At 53.8% G+C, this 26,061-nt stretch overlaps 1 protein-coding gene across 5 annotated transcripts in view; it reads left to right on the top strand.

Annotated features, from left to right (window-relative positions):
- TFEB (transcription factor EB) overlaps positions 1 to 26,061 on the top strand; it is a 53,057-nt gene that overhangs the window by 22,595 nt on the left and 4,401 nt on the right. For 4 of the 5 annotated variants that reach the window (XM_007972613.3, XM_007972614.3, XM_007972617.3 and 1 more), the window contains exons 2-4: positions 23,197 to 23,428; positions 23,512 to 23,766; positions 24,613 to 24,693. In XM_007972613.3, coding sequence (XP_007970804.3) covers positions 23,197 to 23,428; positions 23,512 to 23,766; positions 24,613 to 24,693 — 568 coding nt within the window. Of the gene's footprint in view, positions 1 to 8,172; positions 8,996 to 23,196; positions 23,429 to 23,511; positions 23,767 to 24,612; positions 24,694 to 26,061 lie in introns of those variants that run through there. The other variant, XM_007972615.3, reaches the window with a different exon arrangement.

Here is a 26,061-nt window from a genome sequence, read left to right as displayed (position 1 = left end):
AAGACACTTCCCCAATGTAAGTTACAGTTTGTTCATCTGGAAAATAAGCACAATATGCTCAGGTTCTGAAGGCCCTTTGGTTCTCATCGTCTCTTTGCTCAGGGCATGGGGGTGATTTCTCAGGGTAGGGGTGGTAGAAGCACATGCATACGCACACACACGCACACGTGCACACACACGCACACACACGCGCACGCACACACGCATGCACACACGCGCACGCACACACGCACGCACACACACGCACACACACATGCGCACACACACAGGACTCAGTGCAGTGGTCTTGGCTGGGAAAGGTCCTTGCCTTCTGACCAGGAAGGAGCCCTCGGAGCTGAGGTACTCCCAGACTCAGCACTGTTTGGGGCCTACAGGATGTGGTGTGGCCCGCTCTAGCTCAGGCTGGGGGGTTCCTGTGGGTGTTAGGGGATGGGTGGCCATTCAACTGTGTCCACTGGGCTGGGCCGTCACTGTGACTTTGTGTATGACCTTCAGGGAGTGAGGGGGCGTGCATCAGGGCGCCTATCTGTGTCGTTATGACTGGTTGTGAGGGAGGGTGCCACATGTCTAGCCAGCCAGGGAGCAGGGCCAGTTAGCTCCTGTTCCTGGGTGCCTCCTGGCTCTGGGGACAATAGAAAGTGATTCATGCAAAGGGGCCCTCCCTGTTTTGGCCACAACCTGAGGAGTAAGGTGGCCTGGCTGTCTGCCTTTCCCTGCTGCCCACTAGGTGCCCGAGTTCTCCCCTCCTTCCTTGCCTCAGACCCTGTTTCTCCCTGGGGGTAGGTGGCTGCCCTTCCCCGCAGCCTGACACCCGCTCAGAGACAAACAGAGGAGTGGGCTGCCCATGCCTATAGCTATGAGAGTGAGTCAGTTTAGGGACCGGAGGGCATCAAGTCCCTCTGCTTCCTGCAGCCAGGCGATCCCTGCACCAGAGGAAGTAGCCCAATGAGGCCTGGGCTGGGACGCTGTGGTCAGCACTGATACCAGCTGAGTGGCTTTCCAGCTTAAGAAGACCTGCCAGGGATGGGAGAGGACAAGCTCCACCTGCCCACCACTCGCCTTGCCATCCTGGCTACAGCCGGCTGGTGACTCATTCCCCTGGGGAGTGAGCCAGCTCCTCTCCTGGGGTACCTCAGCACCCTGGTGCAGGCTGGGTGGCCAGGAGTCCTGGGTGCTTCAGAAAACCTGTGCTGAGCCCAGGGCCCTGGTAAGCTGGGGAGGGAGGACTGAGGCCCTCTGTATGGGGTGGGGGTCGCAGCCAGACTTCTCTTGCTCCTTTTCCTGGTCCCCGCAGACTTCACCCTCCCTCTGGCCACAGAGAAGGCTGCAACCCCAGATTACGTAATGGGTCCAAAATGCCTGGCAAGCAAGAAGCCCAGCCAGTGGCTAGACGCAGGAGTCCCCATTCCCCAGTACCTGCCACCAGGGCAAGTTCCCATTCCCTTCCTGGGCTGGGTGGGAGAGTGGGTGGTGCTCGCTCACCCCTGGAAAGAGCTGTGCTGCCTAGGAGGGGGTGGGGAGGCTTTCTCCAGAGACATGAATTCTTGGCCTGACCCCAGATGCCAGCCTGCCCAGCTCCACTCCAGAGTAACGCTGGGTGCACACACAGCCCCATTGTGTGCCTGGGCCCCGTGCCTGCCCAGGGCCTGGCACCGGCTCTATCAACAGCAGTGGCTCCGTCAGCTCCTCAGCAGCCCCTGCCAGTGCTTGAGCCCTTGGGCCCCTGGTGAGGAGGAAGAGGGAGGACTAGTGATTAAGGGTATGAGTCCTGGGTGGGGTACCAGGACCTTTTTGGATACTATCAACTATGAGAGACAAGAGCAGGGATACTTAGCCCCATTCCCCAAGGAGGAAACTGAGGCCCTGAGATGCTTCAGTAACTTGCCCAAGGCCTTATGGCTAGTGAAAGGCAGAGCTGGGGTTGGAGCCCAGAGCTGTAGCTGAGCCCCTTACTGTGCTCATCACCCAATCCCAGACCAAGACTCAGGAGAAGGCATGGTGCCCTCTTTCCACAGCCCCACCTTGGGGAGCCTCTTTCTGGAAAATACATGTCCCCAGGGTGGAAGAGGACCCTGTGACAGTAGGATTTGGAGTCCTGTGTGCTTGTGAGAAGCATGGGGGTTCATTTTCAAGGATGGTGCTGGTGGCCACACAGGCAGAGCAGGTTTCCAGAGCTGGAGGACAGGCTCTGTGCCTCAGTTTCCCTGCTCTACCCACACTGTACATCCACTGTGCCTTCTGGGAGGGGATAGGAATATCAAGGTGAGATGTGGCCAGGGCTGGGGACTAGACCCCCACATCTGAGCTCTACAGGCTGGTGTGAAGCCCCCTTCACCAACCCAGAACTCCACTCAATGCCTCTTGATGCTTCTGTTCTAAGTTGGGTCTGAGTCGCCCACCTCCTCAGCTTTCCCAGCCTGAAGAGGCCTCTGAGCTGGGTGAGCCTGCCAAGGGGGTAGCCCAGCTCAGTGCCATGAAGGCCATGCCTCTGCCACAGGCCCATGTTCCTCCACCCCCCTGCCAAGGTGACGGTGCCCAGACATGACCCTTTTGGGGCCTGCCCTGTGTTTTACTTTCCAGGCTAGGCTTATTCACTCTGAGAGGCTTGATCCCCCTGGGGCTGGGGGGAGCTGAAGGGCTCCTCCGTTCTCCAATAGCCCACCCTTTTGCTCCCCTGTCTGTCCTGGGCATGAAGCCTGGCTCCCTCCTTCTACGCCACCTCAGCCCTCTTAGCAAGGGACAGGGAATTCTGCAGTGACTGCAGGATTGTGAAATGCCAGGGCTGGACCTTGGGGACAGGCGGGGAAAGAGTGATGCTGGAAGGGGACACTGAGACCATGTCCCTTCATACCCCACGTGGGAGGTCTGTCTCCTCCATTCTGCTGGCGCTCATTTTCCTGCATGTATGCCATTCCCACCCACCAGTCAGCATACCGTCACCCAAGGCCACAGTGGTGGGGACGTTGAGCCCAGAGGACCATGTCCGAGTGTCCTCTACCTGGAGCCTGTGTGGGAGAGGAGGAAACCAAGGGACAGCCCTCAAGGAGTTCACACTGCAGCTGAGAAAACCAGACAGGCGACTTCTTTGTAGCTGTTTCTCATTTGTAAAATGAGTACAGTAGTATTTCCTACTTCCTAGTGTCATTGGGAAGGCCAAATGAGTTAATACATGATAAAGCTGAGGGCCTGGCACCGGCTCTATCATGACTTTAGAAGCCACCCTTGATAGATGGTTTTACAACTCAATACAAGTTTTAGTAGTATCCATAGTGGTAGAAGAAATACAATATATGATATCAGATAATGATGTTTTTTCCAAGCTGGATTGTAAGAACCATAGGGCAGGGGCTGTCTTATTCATCCTTGTATTCCTGTGTCAGACACAGAACCAGGCTTGGAACAGGGTAAGTAATTGTTCCCAAATGGTGATCAGAGGTGGGTGAAGTCAGGGTGTGCTGCCTGGAGGAGGAGGAGACCCTGGAGCAGGGCTTCCAGAGAGAAGTTGGATAATCTGTGGGAGAGGAACTCGGGGAGGGTCCGGGGGCCCAGATTGGGTGGGGAGGTCCCCTTGGCTGCATCCAGTGCCTGTTTAAGGAGAGGGATCCTGCATGCTTTGGAGGCCCAACTAGGGCGCTTGGACTTTATCTGGTGGGTAGTGGAGAGCAACTGGGGGTGATGGAGCAGGAAAACGATCTTTCTATGTTGCTCAGTCAATTTAATTTTTTTTTTTTTTTTTTTTTTTGTGCGACGGAGTCTTGCTGTCTCCCAGGCTGGAGTGCAGTGGCGCGATTTCGGCTCACTGCAAGCTCCACCTTCCGGGTTCACGCCATTCTCCTGCCTCAGCCTCCCAAGTAGCTGGGACTACAGGCACCTGCCACCGTGCCCGGCTAATTTTTTTTGTATTTTTAGTAGAGATGGGGTTTCACCATGTTAGCCAGGATGGTCTCAATCTCCTGACCTCGTGATCTGCCCACCTCGCCTCCCAAAGTGCTGGGATTACAGGCGTGAGCCACTGCGCCTGGTCTATTTCATTTTGTTTTTGCTCCCTTGTTCTCTGAGGACTATTTTCTTTCTTCATTTCTCCGAAGACAATAAATCCTCTCTGCTTTTCAGGCTCTTCTTTCTAATCCCTAGTCACCCCTGTCCCAAATCGCTGTGTTCTGTTCTTGGCTTCTTCTCCTTGGCCATCCTGGCCTGTTCTCCCTGCTGTGCTTTCGCCTGGCTTCCCATTCCTTTACCTGGTCCCTGACCCACCTTCTCTGGAATAGGAGTTGGGGGGAGTTCGACTTGCTGAGAGATGGGTACTGGCATGGCGTGACCACATGGTGGGAGCTGGCATGAGGGCACCTGAGCCAGGAGGATATCTTCTATTCTGACGTAACCCTATACATCCTTCAGGGAATGACCCTGCCAGTTATGTGGCTAAGGCCCATTAGAAGGATCTTACTTTATATTTGTCAACCTGTTTAATGAAAATGTAGATTTCCAAAATAGATAAATTAGGAAGTGATGGGATCTTGTTTTCTTGTTTATAAATTTAGTGGAAAGATCAGCACTTTGGGAGGCCAAGGCAGGAGAATTGCTTGAGGCCAGGAGTTCAAGACTAGCCTGGGTAACATAATGAGACCCCCATCTCTACAAAAATTAAAAACAATTAGTGGGATGTATTGTCACACACCTGTGGTCTCAGCTACTTGGGAGGCTGAGGTGGGAGGATTGTTTGAGCCTGGGAAGGTGAAGCGGCAGTGAGATGTGATTGCGCCACTGCACTCCAGCCTGGATGACAGAGTGAGACCCTGTCTCAAAAATAAAAATAAATAAATTTAGTGGAAAGGAATATTGAACCAGATGGGAACAATGCAGACAACTAGTGCCTTTTTCATCTCCTTTTAAACATCCATCCATCTATCCATGCATACATCTATCCATTATATCCACCTTTTCATCCATTATATCCATCCATCCATTCATCTACCCATTATTATATCTACCTTTTCATCTGTCCACCCATCCATTTATGCATGCATCCATTATATCCATCCATCCATCCATCCATCCATCCATCCATCCATCCATCCATCCATCCACCCACCATTATATCTATCTTTTCATGCATCCACCCGTCCATTTATGCATGTATCCATTATATCCATCCATCCATTATATACCTGCATCCATCAAATATTTATTGAGCACCTATCCTGTGCCAGGTACTACATTAGATACTTTACGTTTAATCCTTACAGAAATTCTCCAGGATGGATATTGTCCTCATTTTACACATGAGGATACTGAGACCCTGGGAAGTTAAGTAAGTTGATGAAGGTCACACAGCTAGAAAGTGACAGATCTGGGATTCAGCTCAACTAGGTTCAAAGCACACTCTCTTAGCGTTTAATCAAATGGCCTCTCTTGGTGTCACCAGTGCCTAGTTCTAAGTGTGGAACATAACAGCCATGTTATCGAATGAACGGGCATGCCAAGGTTCTGGAATGCTGGATCTCTATAACTCTATCCTAGGAGCAGCCTAGGGGCAGAAGGCAATGCTGGGCTTCTAGTCCTGTTGGCATTTACTACCAGCAACCTAATGTTGCCGTCACTACCCCCGGTATGGAGGTTTCTTCTCCACGCAACTTGCAACTCTGGCAAGTCCTGTTTTCTTCTCTCCATCTTCCCAGCTCTCCCTTTGAGGACTGAGTCTTACCTTCTGCCAAGTGGGGAAGTTCCAAGTACACATTTGACCATTGCATCCAGCTTGACCAGTCTCCCCAGTGACTGAGTCTTACACGCCTGCCTCTCTCCTTCCCTGTAGGGTGGGCCAGCTTGCATTACTCTGACCCTTTTCTTGGCCCTTATTTCTAAGTTTCAGAGTTAGCTGTTCAATGTCAGGTCATAACTGCCTCCTCGGGGCCCATTGGCTGAGGCAAGGATGTGAGTGCAAACAGTTTATCTGGGAGGCTCCCCCAGGGAGCACCAGTGGTAGAGTAGGATTCGTGAGACAGGAAGGGAAAGAAGCTGATAAAATGTGTGCGAAGGAGCAAGGTGACTGGGCACCTGAGGCTCACTGCCATTGGAGTCCTCTACAGAATATGCTTTAGAGTTCCCCAGTCAAGTGATAGGGATCTTTGACTAAGGGGTGGTAGGGAAGGGAGGGTGCTAACTTCATTGGCTCAGGCACCAATTCAGGTGCTGGCACCCGGAAGTCCTAAAGTGGGCACTTTTGACATTGTGAGGGCCCAGAGCATGTGGCTAAGCCCTGATAGCTTTTGTCACCTCACCAAGCCCAGTCCTAGGGGTCTGCCAAGCCCTCTTCCCACATCTCCCTTTCTATGTCCAAGAGACTTCCCCAGGCATACTCTTCCCCAGTGGCCAGCTCCACGCTCACTGTGTTTCACAGATACTTAAGGAGCATCTACAAGGTGCCATGGATAAAAAGAGGAAGCTGTCAGGATGCCTCCAGGTGCTCACAGCAGAGGAAAGTGACCTGTGTGACTGAGACGCCTGCCATGTGCCAGACACTGGCTTGCCCTTCCCAGGCCTTGTGCAAGGCCAGCAACGCCCCTGTGTCATGGCATCCTCTCCTAGAGGGAGGTACAGACGTGCTGGGCGCCACAGAGCCTAGAGCGATCTTCCACTTCCCTCCCAACTCTAGCATCCTGAGACTGTGATTGTAGTGGTTTTTCGGACTTCCTTTTCCTTTCTCTCACTGCCCCTGCCTCTTCCCCTAGCCCCGTGGCTGCCACGTGGCTGCCTTTTAGTCAGCCGGGAACTCAGCCTCTTAGTAACCTCCCTCTGTGTCTCTGTCAAGAACAGAATGCAATTCAGGGACATTTTGGTGGGGGACTCATTTAGTGCAGTGGCATACCTGTTTGCCCTGGCACAGGCTCTGTCATGCCTACTTCCTGGAGAGGAGCCTTCTCCCCCTGGGCTCCACCTGTTCCCATCCCCAGACCTCCCAGCTTCAGGCTACACGTCTCACACCCTACAGGGCTGAGGGAATGGGAAGAATTAAAAGAGGGAAGTGGCGTGTAGGTAAGACCTTCTGGGGTGGGGGCTAGGGGAAGGGAAGGAGATGGGGATGGGGTAGGGGCTGGGCCTGGCGGTGTTCTCCCGCTGGAGACGTGGTCCCGGGCCACAGGCATGCGTGCCAAGTCACAGCCTCTCTGACTTCTTCCTCTAGCCACCAGCCCCAGCCTTTCGCCTTGATGTTTCATTTCCAAACCAAGTTTGCTCGGGTGCATGTGCTGGGGTGGCAGGGGCAGGAGTGTGTCTGCCTGTGCCATTCCCTACCCTGTGGGCAGGCCCAGCCATGGCAGCCCGAGTCTATCACCTCCCCACTCCGCCACTGGGATAGGAAGGTGGCTGCACTTACTCCAGGCAGGTGTGGTGTTGGGAGGAGAACAGAGAGGATGGGTTCAGGCATTGGAAGGTGGGGTTTATGTCTCAGGTTTGAGCTCAAACATCTTGGGTCCAGGGAGAAGGTATAAGGCAGCCGCTGCCTGAGTCTCACCACTATGGGGGAAAGAAGAGCAGCTCTGAGCCTTGGGGCTGGGCAGGCAGGAGGGCATGGAGCCCAGATGAGTGGAAGAGAATGCTGAAGAGAGAGCGGACTTCCCAATGCTCCTTCCCCCACCCCACCACACGCAGAGTTCAAGGCACCTGACTCCTCGCTCTGTCCTGGTAAAGGCAAAGTGCTTCTTATGGTGTTTAAGGACAGGAAAAGGGCTGGAAGTGTGTGTGTGTGAATTTTGCTTCCTGTTTCTTTCATACCTGGGTGTGGGCGGGGGGGAGATGGGGGCAGGTGGGGGCAGCTCACTCACTCCATCCAGTGGTCGGGTAGCTTGGTGGGCTGTTGGAATGTTGCCGTAGGAGGCCATTTCTCCTCTGGCGGGGGGAGATGGTGGCTTCCAGATCAGGTCTCCTCTGGCTCCCTGACAGAGATGGGGTGGGGATGCCAGCTGGAGCGCACATGACAGGGCAGGGGCAAAGCTGAGTTCTGGGTCTAGGGCAGCTGACAGCATTTGGGAATCCTGGGGTAGGCCCAGGGCTGGGATAGGATTCAGGCACGGGAGCCCCCTGGACTTTGTGTCCCTGTTAGGTCTTCCCAGAAGCCCAACTCTTGGGCAGGACAGGGGATAAGGGTGGTTGGGGGTGGGTGTAGGTGTGTGTTATGAGGGGAGAAGAGCCCCCACTGAGTTCCTGGGCCGCTGCCTGTGCTGTCTAGTGGCCTCTGCCAGCACTGGCTGCCCCGTCCTGCCCCCACCAGGCGTGACTCAGATCGAAAGCAGAAGCTGCCAGACACTGAGCAGGGTGAAATGAGGCAGAACCAACTGTGCTATTTTGGAACCTGGTTAATTCCCCCTCCTGCCCCCGACCTCCCTGCTCTCAGGGCTCGCATACCCTCCTGCTGTCTGGCACTTTAGCTTACTCAAGGGGACAGTTGGGGCAGGCCTTGGTTTCCCCTGGCATGGATGTGGAGGGCCATGCTGAGGTCCCTCCTTGCTAGGCCCCTCTCCCTGGCCAGAGGTGCTGGATTCTGGGGACCCGCACTCTGGGGTCGGGGAGGAAAGAGCGCCCTCTTCTGGTGGGAACTCGTGGGCAGGGAGGCCCTGGCGAGATGACGGTCACCAGGCCTGGCACCCACTTTCCCCCTGTCCATCTTTGGCCGCTCTCAGGCCAGCTGTCAGCTGCCTCTCCCAGGGGTGTGAACTGATGAGAGCTTCAGGTGGGAGCCTCTCCCGGCAGTGAATCTGAGGGTTGGGAGGGATTTCCGGACCCAGAGGGAAGATATTTTGGGGCTGAGGGCCTTTCCAGAACCCGTGAAATCACACACTCTGCTGCGGCCAGACTGACCCTCCCTAGTTGATGGTTCTTTTTTGGACATCCTAGGCCTGCTTGGGGTTCTGGCCCCACGATTTAGGGTTTCTTTGGAGCCCATCTGAGCCTGGGGGGCCCTGTGATGGTGGAAGAGGTCCAGCCTGCGGTGGTGAAAGAGGTCAGTGGCTGTGTGTTTCTGAGCTGAAAATGGGTGTGGAGTTGAGAGCTGTCACCTCTTCACGGATAGGGTGGATGAGCGTCCCTGGCCCTTCAGAAGCTGTGTGGTTGGGGAGAGGATGGGCTTTACAGCTGTCCCGTGTGAGTGTGCATGGGAGTGGGCACAGGCCCTGCGGTACGGCTGCCTCTCAGGGAACCCTGAGGTCAGAGCTCCACTCTGCTGATTACCCCCCAGCAACCTGGTGAGGAAGATGTTGGTGTACTGGGGGAGAGGGGGGAGTCAGCAGGCAAGTGACCAATTAAAATTTGGGTCCTTGCCAACCTCAGGTGAGCAGGACTTGGGTTTCTCATTGCTCAGAGGGAGCTGGGGTTTAGGCAGGTGGGAGGCAGAGGCAGAGCCCTGTAGAGGAGCCAGTGGGCTCCTAGACCTGCTGTGGGAGCCTCCCCACTCCCAGGCCTCCTGTGGAGCACACAGGCCCAGGCACACACTATCCCAAAGGTTGTCTGCTCTCTTCTGGAGCCGCTCTTTGGGCAGACAGGCAAGTCCTGGTGCAGTGTGTGTGATGGTGAGTGTGTATGTGTGGACAGTGGTTTGTGTATAAGAGGTGGCGTGTGCGTGAATGAGAGTGTCTCATATGGTTTGTCTGGGCTGCCTTCCACTGGTAACCATCTCAGCTTTGAAGCTATTTCCCCACAGACCTGGATTATTTTCCCCTCCTGCACGGGCCAGAGCCCCAGCACTGAGTGAGCCAGAGCCCACCTGCAACCTTGCATTCTGGCCTCCGCCTTGGCTCTTGGGCCTGAGAATCAGCCTGCTCAACGTCCCTGTGGGGCTCAGAAGGGCCCTGCCTGTCCTTTAAAATAGCTCTGTGCTTCCACCAGGGGCCTGTGCTTCCCTACTGTGTCCTCCCACCCACCACCAATTTTCATGCTTGGAACCAGGGAACTAAGTCCCCAGAAGACAACAAGTAAAGTTTCTTTAATGTGCCCACACATCTCCCAGGGCAGTTTGTTAAAATGCAGATTCTGACTCAGTGGGTCTGGGCGGGGCCTGAGAATCTGTTTCTAACCAGCAAACAGGACATGTGATGCCTTAAGAGGCCCTCTCCCATCTAAGGCCCTCACTGTCCAGCCAGATGGTCGGTGGTCACACAGGCAGCGAGCTAGTACTCACAGACCACCTCCAAGATGCTAGGCACATCACATACTTTAGTTCCATTTACCCCCTCACTGACTCTGAGGAAGGTGGCATTACTGCCATCCTGTTGTACAGATGGGGAAACTGAGGCTCTGAGAGGTTAAGCACTTGCCCCAGTCACAAAGCTGACAAATGGCAAAGCCAGATTTGAATTCTGGTCTATCAGGGTCCAGAGCACATTCGTGATCCACTAAGCCCAGCTGTGTTCCAGAGGGTGGACTTGGGACAGATGATGCGGTGGGGGTGGAGGCAGGGGAACTGAGGCTCTGTTGGGGAACTGCAAGGGTAGTCCTGGGTGGTTTTGGGTGGAAAGGATGTCTTGAGGGGAAGGAGGGTTGAATGGGAGTAGTTCTAGAGGAAACAAGAGCTGAGGGGAGGCTGGCGTCCTGCCCCCACCTGCTTAGCCAAGGGCCCCTTCAGTAATGGGCTCAAGACCCCCTACCTGCCTCCCCTGGCACTTTCCAGACAGACTCTCCACAGGGGCACCCAGCACACTGTGGGGAGACCAGGTGCCCCAGTTCCACTCCTACCAACTGTGTGACCTTGGGCAAGTTTTCAGCCCCCTCTGTAAAATAGGGATTTGTGAACGCCTCCATCATGGTGGATGGAGCTGTTGTGAGGATTAAATCAGTAACACATATCAACGCAGAACAGCGCCTGGTGCAGAGCAAGCACTCAGTGTGCACAGTACTAATGCCTCTTGGTTTGCACCTGAGAGAAAACAGGCCACCTTCTGTGAATTTAATGCAGTTGTCCGTGCTCAGAGGTGTTTCTTCCCCCATTCCTCTCTCCAGTGTCGTCTTCTGTTTAGGAAGACCTGGCTACTTCATTTGTACAGTGGTCATTTCCAAAGTACTCAGAAGCATGTTCGACTCTTAAAAACAAAGCCAGGGAGTCGTTCTTTACAGCAGACCAGCCACAGGGAGGCTGGGGTGGCTGGGGCCAGGCTGGGGTGGCAGGTGATGAAGGAGCAGGGGCAGGAGCCAGGCACTGGTGGGGTCGGAGTGCTCTGAGGACTCTGGGCCTGGGGCAGGGAGGGCTGAGGCAGGGGTGGCTTAGGTACTGGGGCCCTGAGAGCCATTATTAGCCAACTCAGGATAGATGAAGGGAGTCCTGGGCCTGTGACTGGGTTTGGGACCAGGAGCCAGAAGCTGGTCTGCGTGTGCCCGCTGTGTGCCCGGCTGTGCTCATTGTGCCTGCCTCTTCTCACACTTGGAGTCAACGAGCCTTCCCTGCCCTCAGCAGCTGGCAGCTAGCAGAAGACGCTGGAGTGTGGATTCTTTTCTTCTGAGGAGATGGAAAAGCAAAGGCTGGATCCTAAGGCTGCCATGGCTCTGGAGAGGGAGCTCCCGAATGCCGGGGCAGCCAGCACATGGGACAGTGAAACTGGTGCCTGGCTCTTCCCCTCCCAGCCCCGCAGGCCGATCCCACCAGACTAGCCCTGCACACATCCATGCTGCCAGAGCCATCAGCACACCAGGCAGATGGCGGGGAGCCTATGAGAGGTCCCACACAGCCTCTGCATGTTATTTGTGAGGGCCTTGAGGCCCAGAGAGACGGACAGGACTTGCTCAAGGTCACGCAGCTGGGTGGTGCATACCGATGCAGGTCTTCCAGTCCCACTCTGGCCTTAGGTAGGCTTTTGTGCTGGGCCCGTGGGGGCTGAGGGAGCCCTTGCAAAACAGACTCATCTCAAAGAGTCAGAGCTTGTGGGCCCCAAATCCACAATGGCATGAACTGGCCAATCAGATAGAGTCTTAGGCCTCATCTTCCCTGGGGAGGGACCTCATTGACCGCATAGGCTGACCTAGCATCCGTGAAAATTTAGCTGATCTTCCCTGCAGGGGATGCGAGCAGGTTCACCGGGGTGGGTCAGGGGGTACCTGGGGCAAGTGGAGTTTCAGTCTCTAAGCCCCTCTCTCGCCCTCAGGCCCCTTTCCTGTCCTAGGAGCCATCTATGGCTGAGCCCCACTCCTCCCCCAACCCTTACCACCCTCACCTCACTATGATCTGGTGCCAGATCTCTGATCCCTGGAATCACATTTCTGTCTGACCAACTTCATATAGCCTCCCCTTCCGCCCCCTCCGACCCAGGCCCTCGGGTGGACTAACCGTCTCAGTGACATTCAGATTTGTCACCCTCTGAGCCTCCTGGGCATGAACGTCTTGGCTGTTTAGCAAAAAAAAGTATCTGTGGGTGGGGTCTGGGAGGGCTGAGGAGCATGCAGGCCTCTCTGGGGAACCTCTGTAGGATTTGCTGAGGGTGACATGGAATTGGGGGGGCAGGGCTGGGAGTGCAGGGGACAGCAAGCCATCTACATGGGGAGACCTTTCCTATGGGCCCCAGGTTTCCTGTCCTTTGCTGGAGCTGGTGGTGGTCACATACCTGAGAGACCTGGGCTTGAATTCCCACTTCACTGTATTCTTGCAGTGTGACCTCTGACAAGCTGCTTAACCTTTCTTTTCCTTTGCTTTTTTTTTTTTTTTTTTTTTTTGAGGCGGAGTCTCGCTCTGTTGCCCAGGCTGGAGTGCAGTGGCTTGATCTCAGCTCACTGTAACCTCAAGCCATTCTCTTGCCTCAGCCTCCCAAGTAGCTGGGACTACAGGCGTGTGCTACCACGCCCAGCTAATTTTTGTATTTTTGGTAGAGATGGGTTTTGCCATGCTGGCCAGGCTGGTCTCAAACTCCTCACCTCAAGTGATCTGCCCACCTCAGCCTCCCAAAGTGCTGGGATTAAGTAGGCACCCGCCCTACTTAACCTTTCTGAGTCACGGTTTCCTATCCTGCTGGTGTTGCTGTTTATCCCATCAAGTGTTTGTGAGGATGAATGTGATTGAACAGAGGCCCCTCCAGCAGTGCAATGTGGCAGGGACTTGGAGCGTTTGCCAAGTGGGTGACAACTGTGCGTGTGAGGGTCACTGGATCAGCAGCCCTTGAGGGCCCTGCATCTCTCTCTGGAAAGTCTGATGGGTGGGATGGCGTGGAGGTTCTGAAGAATAAATGTGATTTATCTGAAACTTCCTTGTAGCTGAGGAGATGGGTAGGTGGCAAGGAAACAACTAGAGAACAAAGCATGGCAGACACAGGCAGGAGGCTGGAGTAGATGGAGTGCCCAGGAGGCAGGTGCAGGGGCACAAGGGGTGGGGATTCAGTATCACCACTCCCCAACCCAGGAGAAAGGTGGCTGCCTGCTAAGGGGATCCTTAGACAGCAAGCGGCAGCTGAGGGATGCGGCTACACACGTGTGCACATGGACATGTGTGCATGTGTGCGTGCATGTGTGAGAAAGAGGGAGAAGAGAGAAAGAGAGAGGAGCAGACACAGAGAGACAGAGGGTCCACATGGTTGGCTGGGCCAGTCCATGCATAACACAGGGGTGGAATCTTTTTCTGGTTTCTCCTTTCATGTTCCTCTTAGCTACATGTCCCTCGTCCCTATCCTGCCATGCCCAGTGGCAGTCTTCTTTGCCGGACCCAGCTGGTCCCTGTGGGATAGGACAGGGCGACTCTCTGGTCTGCAATGGCCTTTGAAGCTGCTCCCCCTGTTGTCCTGGGCCAACAGTCTGGCCAGCCAGGAGGCGCCAGTTCCCACCCTTTCCTGTGGGATGTGAGCTGAAACTTGGGGCTGATGGGCCTGAGCTGTGGGAACGGGAGGCCATTAAGTGGGCCAGGAGCTTGTGTGACCGCCCTTCCTCTCTTCTCTCCTTCCTTTCCCTCCTCCCCACCTCCTGCTGGTGCTCAGAGATTTAAAAACAAGCCCCTGACTGCCCCCTGCCCCCAGCCCTGCAGTCTCCCGCAGTGCATCCCTGCAGGGGGTCTGGGAGAGGTGGTGCAGAACGCATCCTGGGGTCTTGCTCTGCTGCCACTGAAGTGCATAGTGCAGGTCCCCCTTTTGGAGCCTCCGCTTCCTCATGTAATTCATTCTTTGTTTATTGATCTTTATTCATCACAAACAGGGGTTGGTCAGTCCTCAGTAAGTGTCCCACTTGGCAGAGTGGTTCCATTTCATGAAAGATACTGAAGACCACATCCTGCATGGCAGCCTTTGTGTGCTGTTGGAGACCCGTAGCACTCAGCCATGGTGATGCAGAACAGGGTCCTGGGGGGAACCTGCCAGGGCAATGGTGACATTCTCCATCTTGATCTAAACAGTGATTACACAAGGCCACACATCTGTAAATTTCATTGAGCTGTACACTACAAATATATGCATTTTGCTAGGATAAGTTACACTTCATTAAAAGGGTAAAAGACCAAAACATGGCATTAAAACTGTTAAAAGCGTTTGCGTGTCCCATTGACCTCATTTCTGCTTCTGATATCAAGGACCTTCCAATCAAACAGTGCACACTTACCAGGTGTCTTGGGTTTGCTATGTTTCAGTATCAGAAGTTGCCAGCTAATATGATAAAAGGCTATATTATGAAGTATCTCCAGTGTGCCAGGAACTGTGCTAAACACTCCGCCTACTTATCCCTCAGAACCCAAAGAGGTGGACATTGTTATTGCTCACCTGCCTCTCTCATCTCCTGCAGTGAATGACATGATATACAAGCTCTGGAAAAGAAAATCTTAAAAGACCCAAGATATTTGGAGAGGAAACAGAGGGCTCCTGGTAATAGGAAAAGCTGGCCTGAGGGCTTTCTGCCCCTATCTAGTAAGAAGAGACTGAGGCTGGGGTTACCACTAGGCTGCTCTGCCCCAGTCTGGGCTTTCAGATGGGGTGTGTGTGTGTGTGTCTGTGTGTGTGTGTGTGTGTGAATGGGTGAATGGATGGGACCCTTTTCCCCAAAGGAACTTGTGCAGGGATGCCCCCAGTGGGCTTGGATGGAGGAACATTGAGCAGTGATCAGAATGGTGACACCTCCCCTCTGCCCACAAATTCACACCTGCAGGCAACCTCCACACCCAGCCTCCTCACTCAGAGCACAGCTGCTCTGAGGGAGATGTGGCCCCAGCTGGCAAGCCCTGCTTGACTGATGGGAAGACTGAGGTCATGCCCAGACAATTGAGTCCAGTCTAAGGCTACGACTTGAACCCAAGCACTTGGCCTTTCCCACAGCATCATATGGGCAGGATTGCTGGCTCCTGGGAGTCGTAGGACACCTTTCCACCCCTCACCCTGTTTGGGTCTGTGCCATCTGATGCCCCCTCCCCAGGCCCTGCAGTGACTCATGACCACCTCCATAATTTGGAATGGCTTTGTCCATGAGGATTATGTGATGTCCTTGTTCTGTTTCCTAGTTCATCAGGACTTCCTCTGCTGCCTCCTCTGCCAGAGGGGGCTGAGAAAAACTCCAAGTTTGGTATTTTTTCCTCTCTTCCCTTCCCAAGGCCGAAAGGTTCCTAGGAGGCCACAAAGTCCTTCCTTTGCCTCCAGGAACCTCGCACCTGTTCAGGAAGCCTTCTTTTAGCAGTCAGTTTCTTTCCCCAGGACTGACCGGGCAGCTCCCCCACAAGAGAGAGCGTGTAACAGACTGAATCAGAAGAAAACTTCTTCCGACCACAGAGGTGCAGAGCGTCATCAATGGCTTAAACAGGCCTCCCAGTCGCTGGGCTTGCACACTTTGTTGTTTCAGCCGCCAGACATATGTTTTTCTGGGAATACAGGAAATTATCTCTGCTCTTTGAGGAAGGGTAGAATTTTTTTTTTCTGCCTGTGTTTGGGGATTCCAGACTGTTCCATCATCCCGGACACCCTCTGGCCCCTGGCTGGATGAAAGAGATCAGCTGCTGAAACTCTTTGATCGCAGGGAGACTTCTTCAGTGAGAATTCCTGAAACAAAACGTGGCCGCCCTCACCCTGAATGGAGGACGGAGACCAAACTCCCAGCCCCAGGGTTGGGGCGGTGCAGCCAGACTGCCAGGGTCCAGCCTTGCCACTCATTAGCTCTGTGACCTTCAGCAAGTGACAACCTCTCTGGGCCTGTGTTTCCTCATTCCTCAAGTGGGGACAATAATGGTACCCACATCACTCATATCATGAAATAATTGTGATAATTACATAGGTGCTTTGAGCAGTACCTAGCACAAGGTAAGCATTCTGTAAGCATTAGCTGTTAGCGTAACATATATATATTTTTTCAATTAGAAAGATACACATGTCCATTATAGAGAAAGAGTAACATTCCAAAAGGCTTTTAAAACCACACAAAATACTTATCATCATCCAAAGAAGTCAGTAATAATTTTGTATATTTCCTCCCAAGAGGTTTTTCTATACATATCTTACATTGTGATGATCAGGTTTTATATACAATTCCCCCTACATCCTACATTTTGTCACCTGACATATCCCCATGTTATTTATTGTAAGTATAGCAGTCCATCAGGAGGGACACGCCGTAATTGATTTAACTATCCTATAACTGGACATTGAGGTTAGTTTTGACTTTTTTCTGTATAATGTGAAGTGCATCTTTATGCACAAAATCCTTTTCTGCATCTACGATTACTTCCTTGGACTGGTGACTGTTTTTCAAGGCTTTGACATATATTGCCAAATTGCTTTTCCAAAGAGGTTGTACCAAGGTATGCTCTGGCAGTTGTGTTGAAGGTGCCTGGTACCAAAGGCATTTTAAAGTCATAGACACACTTGGGGAAGGGGGGGTTTTGGGGGAAGGGATGGTGTTGGTGAAGGTAGTTTACCTAACTCTTCTTTTAAACTATTTAATGTCTGCCCTCATTATTTTTTTTTTTTCGAGATGGAGTTTCGCTCTTGTTACCCAGGCTGGAGCACAATGGTGCGATCTCAGTTCACCGCAACCTCTGCCTCCCGGGTTCAAGCGATTCTCCTGCCTCAGCCTCCCAAGCAGCTGGGTCTACAGGCATGTGCCACCACACCTGGTTAATTTTTGTATTTTTAGTAGAGATGGGGTTTCACCATGTTGCCCAGGCTGGTCTTGAACTACTGACCTCAAGTGATCCGCCTGCCTCGGCCTGCCAAAGTGCTGGGATTACAGGTGTGAGCCACCGTACCAGGCCGGTCCACCCTCATTCTTATGTGATTTTAAAATGAGAACACACATACAGAAAATTATAAATTGTAAGGGAGCGGCTGTACAAATTATTGTAAATATGACACTCTCATGGCACCAACACCCATATCAAATTACAGAACTTTCCTAATCTCCTTACCCACCAAGCCATCTTGTGCCCCCTCCCAGGCACTCCCCCAAGGGTAATTAGGATCCTGAGTTCTAACATAGTAGATTACTGTTGTCTGTTTTTGAACGCATATACGCAGAGCATGCTGTATATGCTTTTGTGCCTGGCTTCTTTTGTTAATATTATGTCTGCGAGAGTCACCTACCTCATGTGTGACAACAGTGCATTTGCCGTCATTGCTTTGTAGCATTTGATTGTATGTATGTACCACCACTTCAATATTTATTTATTTATTTATTTATTTAGAGACAGAGTCTCACTCTGTCGCCCAGGCTAGAGTGCAGTGGCACCATCTCGGCTCACTGCAACCTCTGCCTCCCGGGTTCAAGTGATTCTCCTGTCTCAGCATCCCGAGTAGCTGAGACTATAGGTATGCATCACCACGCCCAGCTAATTTTTGTATTTTTAGTAGAGATGGGGTTTCACCATGTTGGCCAGGCTGGCTTCGAACTCCTGACCTCAAGTGATCTGCCTGCCTTGGCCTCCCAAAGTGCTGGGATTATAGGTGTGAGCCACTGCGCCTGGCCCACCACTTCTTTATCTTTCTTTAATGGACATTTGGGTGGTTTCTAGTTTTGGCTCCTATACACGCAAACATTCTAGTATATGTGCTTTGGTGACCACGTGGATGCTTTTTTGTTGGGCACGCATAGGAGTGGAATCCATGGATCATGGAGTGTGTTTTCAGCTTCCTGCTCCATGTTTTAAAGGATCATTTAGAGGGCAGAAAAATCCCCAAGGCAGTTCAGGCCTCACAAGCCACTGAATGGACCGGTATCAGCTGAGGGTAGTTTGAGGGCACTGCATGAAGGTGGTACTCCCCCAAGAAACCCTTGTCTGGGACTGTGGTAGAACCTGAGTGGGGCCCTGGCCCTCCAGCTCCAAATGCTCAGTGGCTGCTGGCCCTGGCTGTGTGCCTCTGCTGGCCACTTGGTGTCCTCACCCAGGGTCCACGCCTGGCCTAATGACCACTGCACCGAGCAGGGCAGGGTTTGGGCCAGCCCAGGTGGAGCTGGGGGGATTCCTTCCCATTGGCGACCCACCTGTGGACATGACTGGAAGCACTGGAAGCAGGTCGGGCCCCCCACAAATCCCCAGAAGCTGCTGTGCTTCCTTTCTCCTGTTAACAGAATCACACAAGTCACACATATTCCCTGAGTGCTTCTCCAGTGGAACAAGGAACTATAAAATCCCTCTTTATCCCTCCCCCTCCATCACCCCTTCCCACTCCCCTCCCCAGCGGTAGCAACTCTGAACAGTTTGGGGTGCTGGGAGAGCCCAGAATAGGAGTTAAAGAGTGGGGGCTATGAACCAGTCTGCCTGGATCATATCTCCATTCTGCTACTTAATCAGCTGTGTAACCTTGAGTGAGTACCTTCATCTCTCTGTGCCTTGGTTTCCTCCAGGAAAAATGGGGACAATACTAGAAAAAACAGAATTAACATTAGGAAAAGCACATTGACCAGCCCTGACCCGTGGCAATCATTCACGAAGCATTTAGCGGCTGGTACTATGATTGTCCTGTTTTCTACACATATACCATTTCATGCTTCATGGGCTCAAGCTGTGCCTTTTATTCTGCAGGTTACCTTGTCCACTCAGTGCTATATCTTTGATACCTTCTTTCATACATCTGAGACTTTTCTCTTCTGGGCTCCTCTTTCTCATTGCCTCTCTCATGGAGACCAGTGATTTCTCCTTGTCTTTCTCCTCCCTGTGCCCACATCTTCCCTCAGGTACGGCTCTAACAAGACTGGTTCATACTAAGGTGTAAATGACTGGCAGGCAAAGCCCACACACAGGCTGGGTGAAACCAGCTATGGCCTGATCAGAGGAGACTGGGATCCCTGATTATGAAGCGACTGCCACACACTTACCTTGAATCCTCCCAATTGCCCCAAAAGGCAGATGCTGTGATTAGCAGGTGCTGCGTTTTACAGAGGAAGACAGCAAAGCACAGAGAGGTGAAGTGGCTTTCTGAAGTCGCCTAGCCAGTAGAGGCAGTGAGCCTGTGGGACTGCAGAACTCATTTTGGACATGACTAAGCTGGAACCCAGTCTGGCCTTTGAGGCGGAGTCAGCAGAGAGGTTCTGGGCGGGCAGCAGCAGGAGGCAGCTGGAGGGTCCTGGGGGTGTCGATGGGGACAGCTGTGCGATGGGGGAGAGGCAGGGATTCTCTGGGGCATCAAACCCTTCCTTTCAGGAGGAGAGTGTTACCTGGGAGGGGCAGGGGAGATGGCTCTCCAGGGAAATGCCCCATCCCTGGTGTCTACGCGCAGTAGGCACTCTAGGCCCCCAGTGTTACTGAATGCGCGCACAGTGGACCCTTTCCAGGCACGGTGGGTCTGAAGGGCCAGATGGTGGGTGGGGCTAGGGACATTTTGGTTCTCCCACGTCCATCCTCTTAGTTCTTCCTGGCCAGACTGGGTGTTAAGGGAGGCTGTGAGTGGCCCCTCAGGGTTTGAGAGTGAGTAGGCATGCTTGGAGGCTGAGGGTGGGGGGACCAGCATGTCCTGGACCACCCCCATTGCTCTCTGATCCCCTCAGGCCCCTCCCTTACCCCATATCCATCCCACCCACACCACATTCAGCAACCCAGGCTGGCAGCCGGGGCCAGGGGAGAGGACTGAAGCTTCACTGGAGGACAAGCTCTGTGGGTGTGACAGCTCCAGCAATGGGGATGGGGAGCCTCACTACCCTGCCAGCCTCTGTCAGAGGACAGGGGACGGTCGCTAAGGCTACTGACACCCACTGATGCACAGACACCTTGCTGTGTCCACTTCTCCAACATCCTCTCGCGGGAGGCTCCCCCAGATTCTGGCAGGGCGCGGTGGGGCAGGGATTCCCAAGTCCATTGTGCGGATGAGGGAACTGAGGCTGGTCCAGCCAGTGAGAGGCAGGGCCCAGCCCAGGCTCTTCTCATAGCAAAGCCAACTCCAGTCCAGGCGAGGCCAGGCCAGACGCTCAGCTCTTTGTCAGAGAAACAAGGGGATCGTTCTCCCCTAGCCCTCCGTGTGCCGGCTGGCACTACCAGGCCCGGTGCCCCCACCCCCACCAGGGCCAACTGAAGTCAGATTGTCCCCAAGGGTTGGGGGGGTGACCCAGTGCCGTGTGGATGGGTGTGTAGGGGGTACAGCTGCGAGGGGGTGGGCTGGGCTGGGGTCAGAGCCTATGAGGTCTGTAGGGCTAGTGTGTGTGTGGTGGGCAGTGGGGGTACAAAGATAGGGATACCCCTCTGTAGCAGCATAGGAAGGAGGTGGGTGAAGGCATGGGTGGAGGCTGCAGCTGTGTTCCTGTGCAGGATGGGAAGGGGGTGGTGGGCATCTGCTCCTTTCTTTCTGGGGACTGCCCCATTGGGAGCTGGCGGAGAGACCCAAGGGGTTGAGACAGCCCCTTTACTGATTCATGGTGTAGAGGGGCAGAGAAGGAAGGAGGGTGGGTGAGGGCCACTGCCTGCCTTCCTACCTTGTCAGGAAGGCACAGTGGTGGTGGGAGGAACCCTGGCTGGCAGTCAGGTGGCATGGGCTCCATTCCTGGGCCTGGCAGCCAGGCAGCCTGCAATAAGCTTCCTCCCTGCTCTGTGTGGAGACCCTCTGCTCCCCAGCATGGGCTCAGAGGCCATGCTACCTGGGGCTGGGTTCCAGCTCTGTCCCTTCCACTGCCGAAAGACACTTATCTCTTGTGCCTCTGTTTCTCCTTATCTATAAAAGGAGAGTAATACGCAGAACTACTTCACAGGGCTGTTCGAGGTGAAGGAGTTTGGAACATTGCCTGACATACAGTAAATGCTCAAATAAATGCAAGTTATTATTATTTCTATGATCTGGTGATTTTCACTGAATATTTGCCAGTTTGTTTTTTTTTTTCTTAGACAGCTGACTAAGTCCACTGTCTGGCATTAGCCAGAACATATCAGCCTTTGCTGCTTCCCTTTTGTCACCCACTGAGGTCTGGGCCTCGTTGTTAGGAGCTTGAGATGCAGCTCTGGGCTCTGGTCCACACTGATCAGTTTGCCTGCCAGTCATGTGCCCATCCATGTCTCATGCACTCAGCCTCCCAGGTGCTACATGCTGTGCAAGACCGATTAATTTCATATCATGCTCCAAATCTTCTGAAGCAGAGACTGTTTACTAATGAGAAATTGGCGCTCAGAGAAGTTAAGTGACTTGCCCAAGGTCACACAGCAAAGAAGTGGCAGAACTAGGATTCAAGCCCATATTTTCTCAGTTCAAAAGTCCTTGCTCAACCACAAAGTCATACTGCCTCTTGCAATATCCCCAAGATGGGACCCTCCAGCCCCTGCCAGGACCTTCATGGGGTCTGGACACACTTAGGAACCCTGCATCTCTCAGAGTCTCAGCCTATCTCAGCTGAGGAGGACCTTAGAAATTACTGGGTCCAACCGTTTCATTTTGTGCATGGAGAGATGGAGGCTCAGAGGGGGAAGGGACTTACCCAGGGTCACTCAATGAGCTAGGGACAGAATGGGCCCAGCTGTAGGACTCATTCTTCTCTGTCTTTCCTTCCAGCCTGGGCTGGGGGGCTTAAGTCACACCTGTCCCACTGAGACCTGTAGAAGATTAGGGCTGATGTACTGGGTGGTGAAGTCCTCGCTGGGCTCTGGCAGTGCCAGGTGCTCGGAAGTGGCCTTCCCCATCCAGGCCCTTCTAAGCCTGTGGCCTTGCTTTCCTCTTTATTACGCTGTAGGCTCCACGAGCTCAGGAACTACAGTTGTATCCCCATTGCCTGGCTCACTAATAAGATACATTTCTTCACACATGCATTCAGCATTTGCCATGTCCCTAGTCCTGGGCCAGAGGCCCAAGGTATAGCAGTGAAAAAGACAGAAAATGCCTGCCCTCAGGGAGGTTTGCATTCCCAGTAAGAAAGAGATAGACAATGAACGAAACAGCTAGGCAAAAATGCATAGTACTTAAGATGGTGACAAGTGATATGGAGAAAAATAAAAATAAAAGGAAAGGAGCATAGGGAGTGGGGATGGGGGGCTTTGTAATTTTAATAGGGTGGTCCTAGAAGGTCTCTGTAAGGTAACATATGAGCCTTGGAGGAGGTGAAGGAGTGAGCCATGATGTCATCTAGGGGGAGAGCATTCCAGGCAGAGGGAACAGCAAGTGCAAAGGCCCTGAGGTGGGGGCATGCCTGGGATGTTTCAGGGATTGCAAAGTGCTTGGAGGATGTAACCGGAGCAGATAAAGCAAGAGGGAGAGCTGGTAGAAGGGGTCAAAGGGGAACATGAGGTGGGCCAGATCCTAGGGGGCCTTTCCAGTCATGGTAAGGACTTTATCTTTTCCCCTGAGGAAGGTGGGAGCCATGGGGAGTTGTAAGCAGAGGGGAGGACAGGATCTGACTTAGGATTGAACAGGAGTTAAATGAGTTGCTCTACTGAGTTGCCAGTAGAACGTCTGAGGGCAAGCCAGAGGAGGCAGTCTGAATACTGGGCTGCTCCTGCGGGATTCCGGGTAAGACCCAGGATAGCCTGGGCCCACCTTGTGGCAGCAAAGGAGGATGGATCTGAGATCAGATCTAACAGGATCAGGATGTGGGCGTGACACAGAGAGGAGTGGAGGTTGACTCTTAGAGTTTGGGATTTACCAGCTGCAATGAGTGAAGAAGACAGAACCTTCAGGTTTGGTCCAGGAACCAGGAAACTTGGATTCATGTCTCAGCTGTCACCCGCTTGCTCAGCGACCCTGGGCAAATCTCTTCCCCTCTCAGGGCTTGGTGTCTTCTCCTGTAAAATGGATGCGATCCCTGCCAGCCCCTGTGCATTGAGGAGGACACATACCTCATATACCTGCCGCCCCTTCTTGTCCACAGGGAGCCAGCGCCGGCAGCCACCATGGCATCACGCATAGGGCTGCGTATGCAGCTCATGCGGGAGCAGGCACAGCAGGAGGAGCAGCGGGAGCGCATGCAGCAGCAGGCTGTCATGCATTACATGCAGCAGCAGCAGCAGCAACAGCAGCAGCTCGGGGGGCCGCCCACCCCGGCCATCAACACCCCCGTCCACTTCCAGTCGCCACCACCTGTGCCTGGGGAGGTGTTGAAGGTAGGGCCTGTTCTGGCCTGCCCCCTACCCTGTCTCCACTAGTCCCAGCCTCCCCTAGAGCCCTTGCCTTTTCCCCGTCCCAGGTGCAGTCCTACCTGGAGAATCCCACATCCTACCATCTGCAGCAGTCGCAGCATCAGAAGGTGCGGGAGTACCTGTCCGAGACCTACGGGAACAAGTTTGCCGCCCACATCAGCCCGGCCCAGGGCTCTCCGAAGCCCCCACCAGCTGCCTCCCCAGGAGTGCGAGCTGGACACGTGCTGTCCTCCTCCGCTGGCAACAGTGCTCCCAATAGCCCCATGGCCATGCTGCACATTGGCTCCAACCCTGAGAGGGAGGTGAGTGAGGAGCTGGCCAGTGGCCGTGCTGCTTGCAGAGCTCGTGCCCACTGCTGTGCTTCTGAGACTCGCGATCTAATGGCAGAAGCAGGGGTGCCACCTTCGGGGAGCCTCAGTCTGAGGTGGGGACAGAGCCCTCCTCAGGGAGCCCCAATCTCAGGGGGGGAGACACAGCCCTGCCCTCAGGGAGCCTCACAGAGGAAATGCCATCCTTACTTTCAAAAGCTCTGCTAGGAAGCCAGGTGCTGTGGCTCACGCCTATCATCCCAACACTTTGGGAGGCTGAGGCGGGCAGATCACTTGAGGTCAGGAGTTTGAGAACAGGCTGGCCAACGTGGTGAAACCCCATCTCTACTAAAATACAAAAATTAGCTGGGCATGGTGGTGCGCACCTGTAATCCCAGCTACTCGGGAAGCTGAGGCAGGAGAATCGCTTGAATCAGGAAGGTGGAAATTGCAGTGAGCTGAGATCGCGCCACAGCACTTCAGCCTGGGTGACAGAGTGAGACTCCTTATCAAAAAAAAAAAAAAAAAAAAAAAGCTCTGCTAGGGAGAAACAGAAGGCATATCTGGGAAAGCCCAGCACACTCCCCAAGCCAGAGACAGAAGTGAGATCAAGGAAGCTCCCTGGGCAGGTAGGCTCCTTGGCAAGAACCGTGGCTTCACATTGGGCCAGTGGGACCTGGACAGCTCATCTCTTCTCTGGGCCTATTTCCTCTTTCCTCAGATAAGTAGGTTGGGTGAGGTGGGCTCCAAGGTCCCTCCAGGTCAGTGGCTGTCCCATTGCCTCTTTCCCCTGCCCATCTCCTGGTGGGCCCTCCCCAGATGGACTTTTCTCTTTTCCAGTTTGATGATGTCATTGACAACATTATGCGTCTGGACGATGTCCTTGGCTACATCAATCCTGAAATGCAGATGCCCAACACGGTACTGCTGGCCAGGGTGGGGTGGGTGTGCAAGGGTTCTAGGGAGGGGGGCACCCACAGTGGCTCTGAGCCTGGAGAGAGCTGGAGACAGGGTTCTCACTGGGCAGAGCTGGCATGCTTCTGTAGAGATAACAGTCATTTTCACTAAATAATGTGACAAGGGCCAGGGCCAAGAGGAATTAAGAAGCAAGAAGGATATGCCTCAGCCTCTGCACACCATGGGGCTTCAGAGGGGAGAAGGGGCTGGGGACATGGAGCAGGCCTGGTTGGGGAGCTTTCCAGGTTGGGGAAGGGGCAGGGGGCGGCAGGGAGAGCACTGCACGGGTGGTGTGTCTATAGGAAGGTGTGGAACTAATGAGTTCCTTTGGGGACCTGGGCCTCCCCTCCTTTACCAAGCCTGGGGCCCAACAGGCAAAAGCCTGTCTGTGTCCCTCACTCCATGGGGCAAGTGATCTGGGGCTGGCCTTGTCCCCAACCACAGGAACACTCCCTTTGGCAGCTTCCTTTGTCTCCTGGCAGAGGTGGGGTGGCAGGTGGGGAGGAGCTGGGCTTGGAGTCAAAAGGCCTGGCTTCTGGCTTTTGCTGTGACCTTAGGAAATCCCTCAAGCATACTAAACCCCAGTTTTCTCAGCTGCAAAATAGGGGTGATGCTCTCTACCCACAGGATTGTGGGAAGATTAGATGAGGGAAGAAGTTGAGGGCAAGCGCTGTACAAAGGTGACAGGTGTGTGCACTGGAGCAGGTGGGATTGCCAGCGCCTCTCCCGCCCGCTTTTCTTTGGAGCTCCTGAATCTCAGCTGCTTACTCCTGCCTTTGGGCACGAGCCTTTACCCTGATCCTGGCCCCAGCCCATGCCACCAAGCGAAAGTCCCCAGTTCCTGTGGAGTCAATCCTTAGTCCCCACTGCCCTGGTGACATAGCTGAGTGGCCTAGCAGGAGCTGGCCAGGACTGGTTGGGTCCAAAACTACAGCTAGCAGGGGCAGCGAGGGCTGAGGAGGGAGGGAGGGTGCAAGCGATTGGTCCCTTTAGTAGTTCCTGTGTACACTGTGGGGTGTCTGGGCCTGTGATTTGTTCTGCATGTTTCTGTGGCAGGAGATCTTTCCAGAGCTCAGATCTCTCCCTGTCAGACTCCTGCTTAAACTTCCCTTGGCTGCCCATTCCAAAACTCCAGTATCTTTGCAAGTCAAACACTGTACTGGGGATCCAGATACATCTGCCCTGCCTGCAGCACCTCCACCCCCACCACTTCTGCCCCTTGAGCTGCTGGAATTATGCTCTGCCAAGCGGCCCTGTCTGCTTGTGCCCTGGCGGCTGCCCGGAGTGCCTTGTCTCACATCTCTGCTCAGACTCTACTGAGTTCCACGCCCT

This window comes from Chlorocebus sabaeus, chromosome 17 (genome assembly GCF_047675955.1).
Source record: "Chlorocebus sabaeus isolate Y175 chromosome 17, mChlSab1.0.hap1, whole genome shotgun sequence".
Lineage (NCBI taxonomy): Eukaryota > Metazoa > Chordata > Mammalia > Primates > Cercopithecidae > Chlorocebus > Chlorocebus sabaeus.
This window is presented reverse-complemented; position numbering and strand designations above follow the sequence as displayed.